This window comes from Trichogramma pretiosum, unplaced genomic scaffold (assembly GCF_000599845.2).
Source record: "Trichogramma pretiosum strain Unisexual culture from Peru unplaced genomic scaffold, Tpre_2.0 scaffold29, whole genome shotgun sequence".
NCBI classification, from domain to species: domain Eukaryota; kingdom Metazoa; phylum Arthropoda; class Insecta; order Hymenoptera; family Trichogrammatidae; genus Trichogramma; species Trichogramma pretiosum.
In genome coordinates, this window is record NW_019641669.1 from 1,396,160 (window position 1) to 1,412,249 (window position 16,090).

The 16,090-nt window shown below is 42.6% G+C and overlaps 2 protein-coding genes across 5 annotated transcripts in view; one reads left to right on the forward strand and one right to left on the reverse strand.

The window, feature by feature from the left end:
• The window catches only part of LOC106660191 (inactive dipeptidyl peptidase 10), a 67,363-nt gene that overhangs the window by 14,029 nt on the left and 37,244 nt on the right, over positions 1–16,090 (reverse strand). The window contains exon 3 of one of the 4 annotated variants that reach the window (XM_023460415.1): positions 4,280–4,614. In XM_023460415.1, coding sequence (XP_023316183.1) covers positions 4,280–4,342 — 63 coding nt within the window. In that variant the 5' untranslated portion in view covers positions 4,343–4,614. Of the gene's footprint in view, positions 1–1,638; positions 1,759–4,237; positions 4,615–16,090 lie in introns of those variants that run through there. The other 3 variants (XM_023460414.1, XM_014383078.2, XM_023460416.1) reach the window with 3 other exon arrangements.
• On the forward strand, positions 5,255–6,543 carry LOC106660193. The gene is made up of 3 exons (XM_014383079.2): positions 5,255–5,773; positions 5,846–5,959; positions 6,029–6,543. Exons 2-3 carry the CDS (start codon positions 5,942–5,944, stop codon positions 6,368–6,370), a joined length of 360 nt encoding a protein of 119 aa, XP_014238565.1. The 5' UTR covers positions 5,255–5,773; positions 5,846–5,941; the 3' UTR covers positions 6,371–6,543.

Here is a 16,090-nt window from a genome sequence, read left to right on the forward strand (position 1 = left end):
GAGAGAAAGAGAGAGAAAAGGTTTAATCGAGCGTAACAGTCAATGCTCTACGCGATAGAATAACTTCTGAGCTTTCGGTATACTTATGTAAGTCGTTCTCTCTCTCTTTCGAGCTAGTGCTGCTAGTTTCCACTTATTTTTCCGAACGTAATGTGTTCGATTCGAATGTGTACGTGTGTAAGCGTGTGCTTAATCCTCCTTATAGACTCGCGATCGCGTTTATGAGCGATCGTACAATCGTCATCTCAGAGATGAATGTCATATCCGCGTATCGGAGTAATTCTATGGAAAAACCTTAAAATTGGAAGCTAAAGTCACGATTGAAACTTTGGTCAAAACGCAGAAACAAGCTACATTCTGATAGGTATTTTGTTTATAGCTATTTTTGTTTTCTACAGAATGAAATATCGCATTTTTTCTTAAATATGCGACTACTTATTTTGTGCTTGACAATGGAAAAATGCAAATTTTCGTCCTGTGTAACAAAAACATAACTATCGACCAAATACCTTCTTTTGTGATTCCTGCATTTTCTCATGTTCCTGGGACCCCAAAAATAGTTTCTAAAAAGTTATTTATAAAAGCTCCGAGAGTATGATATGAACATTTTTTGTCTATATTCTCATAACCCCGCACAATTTTACCTGATAACCGTCGAGCATGCACAAAGCTATGCCGTGTGCATATAATAATATTCAAAACTACATTTGTTATACGAAAATAGTCGCGAGAAAGCGCCGAGCTCTTTATAACTTCTGGGCGAACGCGAGCGGCAGCGCGCAACGGAAGAAGAAGAAGAAATCTACGAGTTACGGTGGGTGGGATGGGCTTTTCTCTTGATAGAGCAGGCGAAAGTAGCGAGTCAACATCGGAATCCTAAACAACTAAAGTAGCAGCAGCAGCAGTAATATATAGCAGAAAAGCAGCAGCGGCAGCAGCAGAGTAGAACGGAAGAAAGGGTATAAAATGAATAATCCACCGTAACGCGCGCGCTCAGCCTCTCTCTCTCTCTCTCTCTTTCTCTCTTGCGTACCCGTCGCGTTTAGCCTATATACATCGCGACTGAATTCACGAGGAAGATTCGTCGCTCTCCTTCTTCTTCTGCTTCGTGCTCCTTCTTTAAGTATTCCGTACAAGTGCGCGCGTCAGCGTTGTCCGCGTATACCATATACTGCACGGAGGCGCAGCTGCAGCAGCAGCACGAAGCCGCACCAACCCACACCCACCCCTATACAGCTCAAGCGAGTCGCGACTATACATATAATACAGCGGCAGACTTTTTTAAGCATCATTATCTACGGCGTTGAAGACAGAGTTTTTGCACGCGAGCGAGGAAGAGAGAGAACGAGCGAGCGAGCGAGCGAGAAAAAGCGTGTTCGACGTTACCTGACAATTTATGCGGCTCAGCAAGCTACGCCGCGCCATCAATCGCCTGATCTATTCCTATCTATCTACGTATAACTATACACTGCGTGTGATATATATTAGGCGCTAGTAAATCGCGCGAGCTAGCTCGCAAGCTCTAACATACCGCGCGCGACTGCGAATATAAAGCCCGGGCAATCGTAATACTACTGCGCTAGCGAGCGCGAGAACAAAGCGGCGTGTGGCAATGAAAAAGTATAGAGCAGCTCTCACCTCGTAATTCTCGATCGGCGCCTCATAACTCGTCATCATTTTTGACACATTCGATTCGCGCCGCGAGGGACGCGCTTAAATACGTATACGTAACGTTACAAAAGCACACGACGACGACGACTCGCGTGCGCTCGTGTAGCCGATACTACACAACGACCACACAGAGTTGGACGCGACAGTCGCACGAACGAATGACGGATATATAAAGATGCCGAGACGTCGCGCAGTTACACGCGTATTTGTGTAAATGTGTGCCCGCCGCCGCCGCTGCCGCGTGCCGCGCAGTTGTGTGTCGCGGTAACTGAATCTAATCGAATTATGCAGTTCGCACGTATAAGCCCTGCTCTCTCGCTTTGCGGAATCGAGTTTAAGGTTGAAATAACGCGACGAGTCCGTGCGTGCGTGTGGGGCTTCCCTTCGTTTGCTCTCTTTCTTTCACTTTTTCTTTCATTTTTTTTTGCTTCGAGCTGTCTTTTGGCACACACCGTCGTCTATATTATACGTGTACGCGGCAGCGAACTACGAAGCGCATCCATCGCACGGAAAGCGAGCTCGTGTAATTTAATGCACACACGCTCTACGTATATGACGTGCAGCTTTTTCTTTTGACTGCTCGTACTGTGCACGATGTGTGCTGCCACGCGTGCAGCGAACCATCACCGGTGAACGAAATTTTTCTTATATGTAATGATGATGACTGCGCGAGGATATGTACCAAACACGTATATATACGTATACGTAGCCCCGCGAGGCTGCATCGCGCTCCTGTGTACTTGCGTACGCTGCGTATATAAAATCCTTTCTGCCTCATTAAATTAAGTATCTCTCCGGGCCGTGGGCCACAACTGGCGCCCAAGTTTAATTAGCTTCGCTACCACCGCGGCGTCGGCGTCGAGCGTCGGCTGCGGCAACGGCAACGGCAGCAAAGACGAGAGCTTGTATAGCAGCTATTTCGACCCGTGCCAATTAACCCGAAGAATTATTCCAACATTACGCCCTCGTTGCTTCTCTCTCCCATCGTACTGCTGCAGCTCTACTCTCTGCTTTGGCCCTGCAGCTAACAATACTAACTTTGAATTTTATTAGTCGCTTGGATAATATCGCGTCGAAGCGAGAGTGCGCGCATATACATAGTCCGGGGAGAAAGAAGCAGTTCTAGAGTTCGGTGGCTGTGCAGTACTGGCCTCTGGCTCGCCGTATATATAACGTTATAACACAATACATACAATTATATAGCGCGCCCTAGTCGAATCAGAAATTCCAAAGCGATTTCAACACGAATAATTTCCCGTAAATATAAATGCGCGCGGCTTTCGTAACGCGGTCAACTCGTGGTCGGTAAAGCAGCCCGCGAAAACTTATCGGCGATACAAAGCTGCACTCGCTAGTATGTAGCTTTATATCGTGTATAGAGTTGAAGCCCGACTGATACGCGCGCCTGTTGTACATGAAAAAATCGTCCCGACCATCGGACCATCGTCGTATATATACCTAGGTACGTACCTTGGAGATCCCCTCACATTTTAACTTTTTATCGAGTTCCTAGCTGAAAAATTGTACTTTATGAAAGTAGCAGCACTGCGCGTCAATTCGATCACATTATTCGCGTACACGAGAGAGTAGAACTTTTTTTTTGCTCGCTTGCTTGCTTGCTTGCTACCGCGTTATATACAGTCGAGTACTAGGACGACGTCGCGCAAGCTCGAAGCATAAAATGTTTGTATATAGCGCGTTTTTTTCTAAATTACAATGCGCGCTTTGACCTCTTGGGCTATATATAGGCTTACGCATTCGACTTTAACGAGTTTTACTACCAATTTTTTTCCTTTTTTAATCTACGATAGTAGATTTTGCGTCGCGAAAAATCATTCGCTATCTCGCACCATAAACTATAAATGTATATAGCTAAAACGCGTTGATGATGTAAGCTCTAACGGAAAGCTCGAGCGAGTATAATACATGTATATATCATGCGTTGGACCTATACGCATAATAAAATTGAGCCATTGAGAGACTCAGGTGTAGTAGCGCCACGATATATCTATATAGGAACCCGGTATACGTGCCTTAGCATTCCGCTGCGTCGCTACTGCTCTGCTTCTTACACGCGTATATAGTTACTCATCATCATAGTCTTAGGTGACTCTAATGAAATGCAAGCTCGACGCGCGTATATATACGTATAGTGCGGCACGTGTTGCGTAAGCTCATTTACGCTGGCGCGTGCATCGCTCTGTGAACAGCTCGAAAGTGCCTCATCACTGCGAGCTGGTATAATGAAAGGAAGAAAAAAATCAAGAATAAAAAGGAGGAAAACGACCGTATCGATCGTTGGCTCGTTTTAGTCGAGCTTTTTGAACGAGTTAAAAGGGCTTTGTCTCGAAAATTATTACCACGTAAACGAAAATTGCGTAAGCCAAGTGTATAGTCCCGAACGTACTTCCAGAAGCGAAAAGTTGCTGCAAGGAGTAATTTCTCGATAAAAATTCACGACGAAAATCATATGTCGGCATTTTCTATCTTATGCATCATCGAAAAAAAAATTGTCTAGTGTAACGTATAGATTGAATGGATTTTCAATAGAAATTGTTGCACTCACACTCACATCTTGAGGTTCGTTTTTGCTTCGTACATCACCGACCTGTATGGTCTCGTCAGGAGGCAATCGCCAGGAGTTCCTCTCAACGTTGACGCTGGCGTTCATAGTGCGTACACGCCAACGACCTCTCTCAACCCCTACCTATCCGCCTCCCGGCTCATCCAGGCGCGCGTGCATTCACGAACACACACACGCGCGCGTGGACTTTCGTTCCAACTCCTTCAGTCCCTCTTGCGACGGACCGATCGCGTGTCGCGATTTTTCATGCTTGTTGCTCTCTCGTAGACTGGCTGCTGTAATGCGATGCTAATCGACGATGATCATGGCAAAAATTCAGCAACAGGCCTTGATCCTCGGTAGCCATGATTTTCCCTCTCCTGCAACAAAAACAACGATTAACGCTAAAGAGTAGTTCATTTTTCATAGGGTATAAAAATAGATCGCAGCGATTCGTAATTCAGTATGCGCGAAACGCGAAACTTTTTCTGTTTGCTTTTGTTTTTCATGTGGAATTTCAGCGCGACACGAGCCATGTACACCTGTCCGCGATTTCAAACTTGTCGCTCGTGTTGTGCTTTTTTTACGCGATATATGCTCGTATACGTACGCGTATTCGTAATGTTCCAATGTGTGTGCAAACCCCGAGGAAATATCGGCTGGATCGAATTCTCTCTCGCTTTCTCTCAGCTGTGCTTTCACACATACACACACGATATACAGAATACGCTTATAGCGCGTAAATTCAAGCGCAGCAACTGAACAATTAATTGGATTCCATTGATACCCTGTATCTCATCCATCTATCTCTTTTTTTCTTTCGGAAAATACAACGGATCCCACACGGCATACGGCGCCTGGTTCGCTTGCGCGTGTATTAAATTCTTCGACTTGGCGAATTATTCGACGGGTTTATCGACGTTGAGCCTCTCTGTCTCATGTATCGATTGGCGTCGCGTTTCTGTTTTTAATATGGAGTCACGCGCGACTCCGATGTGTTTAGACTACATTTAGCGAGTGCTTTACGGTCGCAGTTAAAAGTTAACATTCGAATGTCACCAAGTGACTGAATTATTGTTTTTATGTGAAATTTCTTATGGGATATTTAGTAGGCCAGACTATTTAATGAGAAACGAACGAACAAGCGAACGCGATGATCGCAGAAATGCTGACTTCTCGGTCCTCAGAGCCATCGTATTTCGTACGCTGTGATTAACCAGCACCCGGCGCTCGAGAGTGCCGAAAGTCTGCTTGCTTGTTACTGCTTTGATTAGTAGAAAAGGTGATTATTACTGAAATTATTGCTAAGGAGCTATCATAATTGCAGGATCACCTCGCTAATATACGAATACAGTGAGGACAGTTGCTGGCAAGGATAAAAATTTGAGCAAGTTGATTTTAAAATCAAATGTGAACATACAGTGAAGATACAGTGTTGCCTACATGGCTTAACCTCAAAATAGTGTATATCGTGAAAATTCATAGAGTCATTTTTATTATAATCAAGAAAGTTATGGAAAATAGCAAGGGCATAGTTAGGTATGACTTTCTTGTACATTTCATGATATTTTTTCAAGCGATTTGTAGAATCAAATTTAATAATTCTTTAAGGTGAAGGAAGATACGACAGACAATTGGCCAGATTCAGGTGGAGATGATATTATAGATTCTGTGGATTTTTGTAAAGTCAAAAACCTTGAAACAATCATGTTTTACAAATCATCAGTAGGTTTATTAATTTAAATTATATTCTATTTTTCAACATCAAAAATATAACATAAATTTCAATTATAGATAAATCACATGAAAGAGGTTACGCTGTTCCAGGAAAAGTTAGATAGAGAAATAATCATAGATTTAGAGTGCAAAGATGTTAAACCTGAATTAAAATCTCCATCAACAACTATCTTCAAAACTGAGAATCAAAGTTATCCACTAATCGTGAAAATAAAAAAGCAAGTTGAGAACAATTACAGAGATGAAAAAATTCCTGAAATTTTAATAAAAAAAGAAGTGGATTATAGTAGTAATTGTCAATTGCAAGAAAATTCTCAATTGGACCTTGACAAATCTGAGAAGGATAAAATATTTGGAAAAAGTAATTTGAGTCGAAAAACCTATAAAGAAGAAGCATAAGCATAAGAGCAGTAGAAAATATGAATGTGGAATTTGTTACAAATCATTTGGACAAAAAAGTGACCTCAAACGTCACGTTAATGTAATACATGATCTTTGTAAACCCTTTGAATGTGAAATTTGTCACAAATCATTTGGACAAAACAGTCATCTCAAATCTCACATTAATTCAGTACATAATCAAAGCAAACCCTTTAAATGTAAAATTTGTCACAAATCATTTTGCCGCTACAGTACATGATCATATTAAACCCTTCGAGTGCGATACTTGTCAGAAGTCATTTGGACGAAAAGATCACCTCAACATGCACATAAACACAGTACATTATAAGATCAAACCCTTTGAATGTGAGATTTGTCATAAACCATTCGTAGATAAAAGTAACTTCAAAAGGCATAAAAATACAGTACATAATGAGATCAAACCCTTTGAATGTGAAATTTGTCTCAAAACTTTTGGGTACCATAATAATCTAAAAAAACACATATTCGCAGTACATGATCGCAGCAAACTCTTCGGGTGTGAGGCTTGTCACAAATCATTTGGATGTCAGAGTAAACTCAAAAGGCACGTCAATGCAGTACATTATCACAGCAAACCCTTTGAAAGTATTATTTGTCACAAATCATTTGGGCAAAAAGAGAACCACAATAGACACAAATGCACATGATCTGTACAAACCATTCATATGAGATATTTGTCATGAAGAATTTATCAAAAGGCGCATGGACGTAGAAAATCATGTAATGTGAGATTTGTTCCGAAACGTATGACAGCCAATTAAGACTTTTACATGTACATGAGTACGTTACGTTATTTTGGAAAATCTGTCACGTGCATATCCTTTAATTTTTTGAACAGTAATTAAATATTTTAAATTGTTATACATTTGTTTATTATTATCTTCGTATATAAAATCAAACATTTGAAGAATTTTAAAGAAATTCCGCATGATCCTTGGATCGCGTTCTCTTGAAATTAGGAGAGAAGTAAGTACAGGGTCGACCACCTCGAAAAAAGTGAGAGGTTCATTCATCAGTTTTTTCAACGTCGCGACTCTACAGCAAAGAGCGTAAGCTCTCGAGCGAGTGTATGTTTATTCATGCACTTAACTACTTTTTTTAGTCATCGTCGAAAATAGGAAAGAAACTTTGTGTCGTTTCAACGCAGCTTCTGTTTTGCCGCGCGACGCAGGCAGAAGCTATACCGTTGTAGTTGTTGTTGTTGTTGTTGTTGTTGTTGTTGTTGTTTAAAAATTCATACGACCGAGTTATTCGTAATAAATCCTTTTCATAAGGCATTAAAGTATTATGCGCGAAGAATTAAAGAGAAGAAAAATTTATATATGCGCGCGGCTGTCGACGCGGAACAAAGAAAAAAGACCAGAAGAAGGAAGAAGACGCTGGAGTATACATAAGCAGCTGGGTACCGTTGTGGCGGTGGTGGTCGCGGGATTTTGTAGCTTTTACGGCTCACAATGAGTTCGCAATGAGCTTTGGAGTTTACCTTGCGAATACTTGTGTGTGCGCGCGTGCACTCGTGGACCGAGTGAGCACTAAGAGAGAGAGAGAGAGAGAGAGAGAGAGAGAGAGGAAAAAAGGAAGACAGAGAGGAGAGTCGCAGAGCTCAAGTTTTATTTTTTGAACGCGGGTAATTTCCGAGCTTCCTTTCATTAAAACAAAGTTTCTGCAGGCTGCATTCTCCAAGTTAGGCAAGTATATAGTTCGTGTTTTATGCAAAATTTATTACATTTATTATCCAGGTCTGACCGGCTTGCGAAAGGGAGAGGGTGAGCGGGTGGGCGCATGTATCTCTTTGTGGCACGCGCAGCAGCAGAGCTTAAAATTCTTCGTCGCTGATTTTTCTTTTTACTTTTTTTTCGGCGTTGAAACTTATGGTTCGCACGCGAGGAAAACAATCGATCAATGGTATATTCGGGCTATCCGATGAATATAGATAACGGACTCGTCTCGCGCGCGCACTACTAGCAGCGTCTTATGCGTTTTTCAATATCGAACGTGAACGTTATACCGAACTTTCGCTCTGTGCAACCCACTTTTTCATAAAGTCCAGAAGGAGGAACTTTTCGATAGGTATATCGAAAAAATGTTTATTAAATTTTTCCCTCCGATCCGTACGCTGAAATATTTCATCGACGTATTATATACGTGTATGTACCTATATAACGTAAAAGCTCGCGCTGCCGCTACTAGTCGGGATGAATTACTTTTAATACATTTACGTGTCTCGGGTACAAAAGTGATTCGACTGTTGACTGCTGCAACTGCTGCGACGAGCAATGCACCCAACCAAGCTCAAAAGTTTTTATCGTCGATTCGACGATTTATCAGCGAAACAATAAGTGAGACGTTGGAGGCGCCTCGCGTAAGGAGTTTATAGCCCGAATGGAAGACGTTGCACTGCGACGAGGAAATAATCGTCGCGCGTGCTATAGCGACGCTATTAGCGGCAAATGATCTAGCCGAGCGTGAAAGGTGGCCCTAATTCTGCCACTCGTTGTCGTCGTCGGAACTGTCTTTCTCTTTTTTGCCCAGATCTCGAGTCCAGATATACCCGTCGGGTGCAACGCGCGCCCGCTCCTATTCATTTATATCTATATATATCGTGCAGTGCGCAAACAATGCCTCGCAGACACGTCGCCGAGATGGTCGCGCGCGTCGCACACAAGAACAAAGGCTTATAGTGCTTGACGAGTCGTCATCGCGTCGTCGTCGTCGTCGTAGTTTTCGTCGCGCGAGAAGCCTCCTGTGTGCGCCGCGTGCTAAAGATTCTGGCTATCGTATACAGTGCCACGGGCTTTTCACTCTCTGCACTGCACGTATATGTATGTGTGTGTGTAGGCCAGACGCAGTCAGATAAAGAGCAATTTTTTTTCTTTTCGAGTTGACAACGAAAACGACGATGGCCGCGTTCTAATCGCCGACGAGCGAGGCAACTTTTTTCCTCGAGTAGAAAAAAAGTTTTAGTAGAAGTAGTCGCAGTTGCTTTTCGTGCAACCGCAAGCATTCAGGCGATCGAGGTCCTCCTAAAGCCCAACAACAAACATCTTTGAGAAAGTATGGATAGAGCTTGCGACGAATTTTTTCTCTTTTTCTTTTACACACGCGCGCAGACCTTCGAAATCGATCGCATGTTCTACTGCACGGGTGCAAGATTAAAGGCCAGTACTGCTCCAAAAAACCAACGTCCTGTGTAAAATCTTACGCGAGTATACTGCACGAGATCACGTACGTCGCGATCATCAGGCTGTATACCGCGCTGCAGTCCGGGGGCGAGCACTCGGGGCTGCATGTGCACACGATTGCGCGCGCGCTCGCAGCTCACATCCGGTTTTTGTGAATTTTCAGCGGGCGAGAGATCTTTGGCCGCGACTTGTGCAGTGTACACATAGCCGAGCTTGTCAGCTTATACAACATTGAAAAACAAGGCAGGGCTATCGGACCGCTCAAAGTCACGCGCTCTGCACTTTTTTTCTCAGAATAATACGTATACGTTTATGCGGCGTGCGCGGGAGTTAAGAGCTTAGATGGGGGTTGCCGAGAATACTGCGCGCGTGAAAGACCCCTTCTTAGTTTTTATTTTATTTTGAGAGCTAGCGTCGATTTTGTAGGTTTTTGGAACGCCCGCGCGAGTAGCTTGGTTCACTGAGAGAAAGAGAGAGGGAGATGATAACGACGTTGCGAATAAGCGAGCGTTTGCGTCACACGATTTTTCGCGTAGTTTTTTCCTTTTTTGTCGCCTCTGCTACTACGCTGCATGCTGGCTCAAAACCAAGAAAACGAGCAACCATCAAGGAATATTATGCGCCGATTTTTCGAAAGTAGGAAGAGAAAAAAAATGTGATCCCTTTTTTTTTCGAGCCGCGTCAACGTAAAGAGCTGGGCGCGAACGCGCGTGGCGGAATGTGTCAACTCGACGGATGAATATGCGGGAAAACGAGCGACAATTGTGTGCCTCCGCTATCGTTACGTTATTCGCGCGCTGGCATACAAGATCTTCGAGGACGACGACGACGATGACGACTATGCTCAGCGCGAGGCACGTAAGAAAGGGCTATAGAGCATAATATACGCCGTTGTAAAGCAGCTACTGTAGTTCGCCTTGAATTGTATCAAGCACTCGAGCCAAAGCTGCACGGAAAATGAGGCCAACACTCGCACAGACAAGCACGACGCGGCGCGTACACAGGCCAACGATTTTACATTTATTCGCTCCGAAAGGAAGCGACATTCCTTCAGCTAGCTCGACGCAAAAAGGGACTCGACTCTTCTTGAGACTATACTGTAACACGCGACTACGTGTACTGTGATTTAATATTTTTTTTTCCCCTCCCATCTCGCGCGCTCTTACCGCGTACATTATATGATAGAATAATATAAAGTCGTCGAGCTAACTGTACGCGCATATAACTCAACGGCGGACCTTTGCACAATTGAGAGGATAAAAATTAATCCTCTTTGCAGGGTTTAATCTCTTCCTTGTCCAAGGAGTGTGAAATCGCGAAACTGAGCGAGTTAGTTTTATATTTATGCTAATCGGGGACTCCTTTTGCTACTTGCAGATTTACAATACGCCATCTGTTTGTGGAATCGAAAAGCTCACAATAATATGACAACTTTTATTTATGATAAAACTTATTACGAACCAAAATGATTTTTGGAATATTAATCCTCACGCGTTTTTCTACGAAAACATACAACGCATATATTATGGAGCAAGGTTATAGACAATACGCCGAGCGTGTACGTTTATATTCCGTTCCGCGCTATTTTTTATGTAGTATACCGTAGAATAGAAAAAATAAAAATAAAATAATCGTGAACGGTATATACGAAGCAATCTATCTGTACGCGCGTACGCGTGTAGTGCATACGATATACGCGTTCATATTTTTTACCAAAAGAACCAGCGGAACACAGGTGCTCGCGCGCGGGCGCAGTGCACGAGGCCGTTCCTCTTTCTCTCTACCTCTCGACTGCTCTATACGTTGGAACTGAATCTTTTTTCTAAATACTCTTGACTGCAGGCGGCAGTAGCAGATGGAAAGAAAAAGAAAGGAATTCCTATCCCCGTCCGTGCAAGCGCACGGGCGCACACCGCCTGTAGCTTTCAAGTGCACTTCCGTAAAACTTTTTTCTTAGCCACGACCTCTCTGTCTCTCTCTCTCTTCCTATGTTTGTGAACGCTGGTGCGAGAACAATGCAAGAAAAAGATAGAAAGAGGAGAGAGGGAGTGAGTGCCGCCAGCATCCCTACCCCCGGCCTGTCAGTCGCGATTGTAATTTTTCTAATGGCTACGTGCCAAAGCAGCTTGACTGATAAGAAAATGTGAGCGCGTGAATGCCGTTATGTGCTTTTTTTCTCTCTCTCTCTCTTTCTGCCGCATAGCTCGCGCGCGCCGAGGATATAAGTCAATTAGAGGCTCGCGCCGAGTGTAAATCTTCGTTTGCTTGCCTTGCGCGCCCGCTCGACCAGCTGCAAAATGGAAACTAAATAAAAAAAATGGATGCATTTGTGCGCGGGAGGGGTACGGTATATAGCGTACTGTGTACGTTTGTTTTTGTTGGCTATTCGCTAGGCCACCGAAAACTGACTCGCCGATCTCGCGCGCAAATTAATATTGACATTGGCCCCGAAGCTGTTTATTATGCAAATTGCACTCGCAAGCGCAAAATCGTATTACATAATAAATATCGGCGATTAGTTGTATAGCGACGTTGAAACCTTTGTCAAAGTTATAAATTTACCAAAGGGTACGGTACGCTTTTATGTAGACTGTATAAAACCGAGGGAAATAGGAGGCGTAATCGTGCGCAGAGACGCAGATATACATCTATAATTTATCCAGCGTCTTCGTATCGATGCAAATTCAATCGACTCCCTTAATACGATATACTCGACGCCGAAAAAAAGCACTTGCGCGCTCGAGCTTTTTTCCTTTTTTTTCGCTTCTGTAATACCTAGGATATAGATATACTTATAAGATAAACGTTGCGAGCTTAATTATGCCATTTGAAATTGTAGCTGCAAGCGCGCAACTGCGGGATAACGATCTCTCCACCGAAACCGGGGGATTTTGTACCATTGTATTGGCCTCGTTGCGTGCTTTATACCGAAACGCCGTGGCGAACTAACATCGGTGCGACTGCACGCGCGTGGAGAGCAGCTCTCGGAACTTTGGATTTACTGATGGGGGAAAAAAGCGCAAACCAAGTCGGCTTGTGCAGTTCTGTCACATCTATATATCTATATACGATTGCGCGCCGGCAGCTCTGCAGATTTCTAATACATGTACACAGAGAGCCAAAGCAATTTCGTTAAAAGCGACGATGCGCGCTCTGTCCGACAATCGATGTGTGCTGCTTCGTGTGTGTTTGCGATAGTGAATGCGCCGACTTATACACGTTCGTCGAGAGTGCGCGAAAGGATTACGCGCTGCTCTGTGACGATAGCTTCGCATCTACGTCACATCCCGAATTTTCGACGTTATATATTATTTAAAGCATGAGGCGGTTTGCTTGTGGGGGGATTACCATTGGTTTCTTATATACATGCACTCCGACGCGATATTTTACTTTTCTGCCTTGACATTTTATCTTGCGCGTTTCGACCGATGGATTATATGCCGCGCGCGCGCGACGACGACGAGCTCCGTTGCACCCCGCGCGTATACGTATACAACTCAACGTGGTGGCCTCGCGTGTGTGCGTCACATCAACGAAACTCGGCTCGACGCTATTCCACTGCTGCAGCTGCTCGCGTAAATCGTAAAACAGAAAGGAAAAAGCCTCTTCATTGATTCTCGTCGCAATATTACTGCCCCCTTTGCCCCGCGCTCGCACGTGTTATATATGTACGACGTTGTTGCACACGCGGAAGGCCCCGGCTCGTATACCTGTACATGCACGAGCTTGCGACTTGCTTTATAGTCCGTGCGCCAGGCAGCTGCTCGTAAAAAAGTTAGTGCTGTACGGCCCTTTTATCGCTCGGCGGATTATATTCGTAAGATGGCGTGGCGTGGATTTACCAAAAGCCGTTTTACACTGCGTCAAACGTACAGTACTTTTGCCGCAAACTGATTTTTACTCCCGTGTCCAGTGTAGCCGCGCTCGCCCCTATAGCTGCTAACCCGCGTCTTGATACATCTATAATATACTTGAAAAATTGCTCGCGAAGCCTCTGTATATAGGGGTGACTGGTCCCTAAGACAATCCAGCATCGATAAAATTCAATATTGCTAGGAACTTTTTATCCACTCGAGCAGGCCACCTTTTCGCGTTTTCAAGCTGCCCTCCTCGTGGTCTCCACAATTTCCTTTTCATCGCGCGTCGGCTAAGCTCCATTGCACCTTTAATTGTATACTTCCCTGTGTACCAAAAAAAATATTTTTGAAAATTGTTTAATAATAGTGTTTGGAGCTATTTTTTAGCATAAAAAGGAAGTAGGAATCTACCGATTTCCCACTGTAATCTAACGAAATTAAACGCTCTTCGCCTTATTTTATTATTACTTTTGTTAAAATCAGTCTATATTTTTTAAATATATTACACAGAGTCTTTTTTCAGCCAGGCGACAACCGTCTTCCAGTTTTTTTGAAATTGATTGAATCACAGGCTTTTAACTACGAGTTCAAGTTTTACACAAGGTAAGAATTCGAGCATTTTTAAAAATTAATCTAATATTCAAAAAAATTATAATTTTAATCTGAAGAACTAAGTGAAAAAAATTAATTTTTAAAGTTATAACTATAATTTGTGCTTACTATAGGATAAATTTTACTCTTTTTTGTAATACAATCATACCCAGTTGCAGTGATATTCTCACACTGATTATATGATAAAATTGTTCACTCGCGTTTTAGAAGTTTCTCCGATTACGTTTTATTTAGCGAGTAATTCAAATTTACAGTTAAACTATTCATAACCTCGAAACCCCTTAAAAATAAAAAAAAATTACATGACATTAAGAAAAAACTTGTTCGTGTATGCATTTCACTGGGCCAATCCTCTTTAACGTGTTCGTTCGAAAACCCAAATACAGTTTTTACCAAATGACGTAATTGGAAATCCAGTAGTCACATTTTAAAAGTCCCTCAATCTAGACAATACAAAATAGTACAGTTTTCAACCGTTCTATTTATGATCATATTCTTTCTTGCATTTGATTGAATTTAAATTTTTGACCTTTTCTCTGGTATTTTTAGATTTTAATATTTTATGAGTGATTAATAATTTACTTGAATTAAAATTTTTTGTTGAAGTTACTCTGCTGCCTGGTGCTCTCAAACAGTTGCTCGTTGATTTTTATAATACATTTTAAATTGAATTTTTGTTTTTTTTTTCTTTTACGAGAAAAAAAAATACGAAGTCATGAATTTGTGTGTTGTTCGATTGCTCTCTGGTAAATATAATGATACCAAAATATTTATTGGCTCAGCTCAATTAATCATTCGCGATTTCACGAAGAAAGATAATTTGGGAATTTCATACGCGGATTTTGCACCGGCAACAGGCAGAAACCCGACGTCGTACCTTCACATATTCATATATGACAGTTCAGGGTTTTTTTCTCTCCATTGATGACCACTGATAAATGCGAAAAATGAATTTATGCAAATATATCAACTAATTATATATGGTAATTGTTTCGTTACTGAATCATTTCCATAATTAAGCACGTGCCGATTTATTTCTGCTCTGTAATATAAACCAAAAAGAAAAACAAGCAGGAGCTCAGTGTCATTTCAACGAGCAAAGAGCTAAGAACACGTAAGATATTAATAACGATGTCGATACTCGCGACGTTTTGCGCGATCGTCGTCGCTCTAAACGGCATAATCCTACTCGGTTCAGTTTCACCTGCGAGTGCCTATCAGAGTTTAGCGCTCGAACGCGACATTGGTGAAAATTTCTTAGTGTTTAGTGAAAGTGCCATAGAAAATACCACCGTCTATTACGGAATTTGTGGCAGGGCCGTCGAGCAGACAGAGAAGGAATGCATTGTGCGTCGGGTGCAGACCAATTTCTTGGGAGAGAACCCAAAGGAGGATGAATGTAACGTTGTGTTGCGCTCCGAGTCCGGTGGCTTCATTGCAATGGATGTCATGAAAATCGATCCTCTGGGTAAGAATCGAGCGATCGTGCGTTGGGTTGAGGATACTGGGCGCTCTAATTGGAGGAATAGGTTTCACTTGAGATTCAGCATCGTTGATTTTTCCAATTGTCAAGTCAAAACGACCAAAGTTTCAAAAGATCTTGATCAGCATATCAAAAATATAGTTTATTACACCAAAATTGAGGAATTCAAGAATGGTCATTTAACCCCCTTTTTTGATCAATATTTTAACAAACCGATCTATAAGAAAGGAGAAAATAGTTTCGAAGTTTTATCACCTGACCAGATGGTAGATGTAAATCATCACACAGTGAATAGATCATCGATTGATGCTGACGGAGTTGTTGCAAAGGTCGATACGTTGCTCACTTCCTTCGGGCACTCGCCAGGTATAGTTCCATTGTCAGAGGACAAGGGCTATTTACTTTTCGATACACCAATTTACGATTATCCCGAAAACCCGTCGTTGACGGTAGCTCATATTCAGCCAAACGGTAATTGATAGAGAAACATGTCTTGATTTTCGGAACTTGAATTAACACTAACGAGACATTTTTCACGCTTTCAGGTCAAAGGCAAAATTTA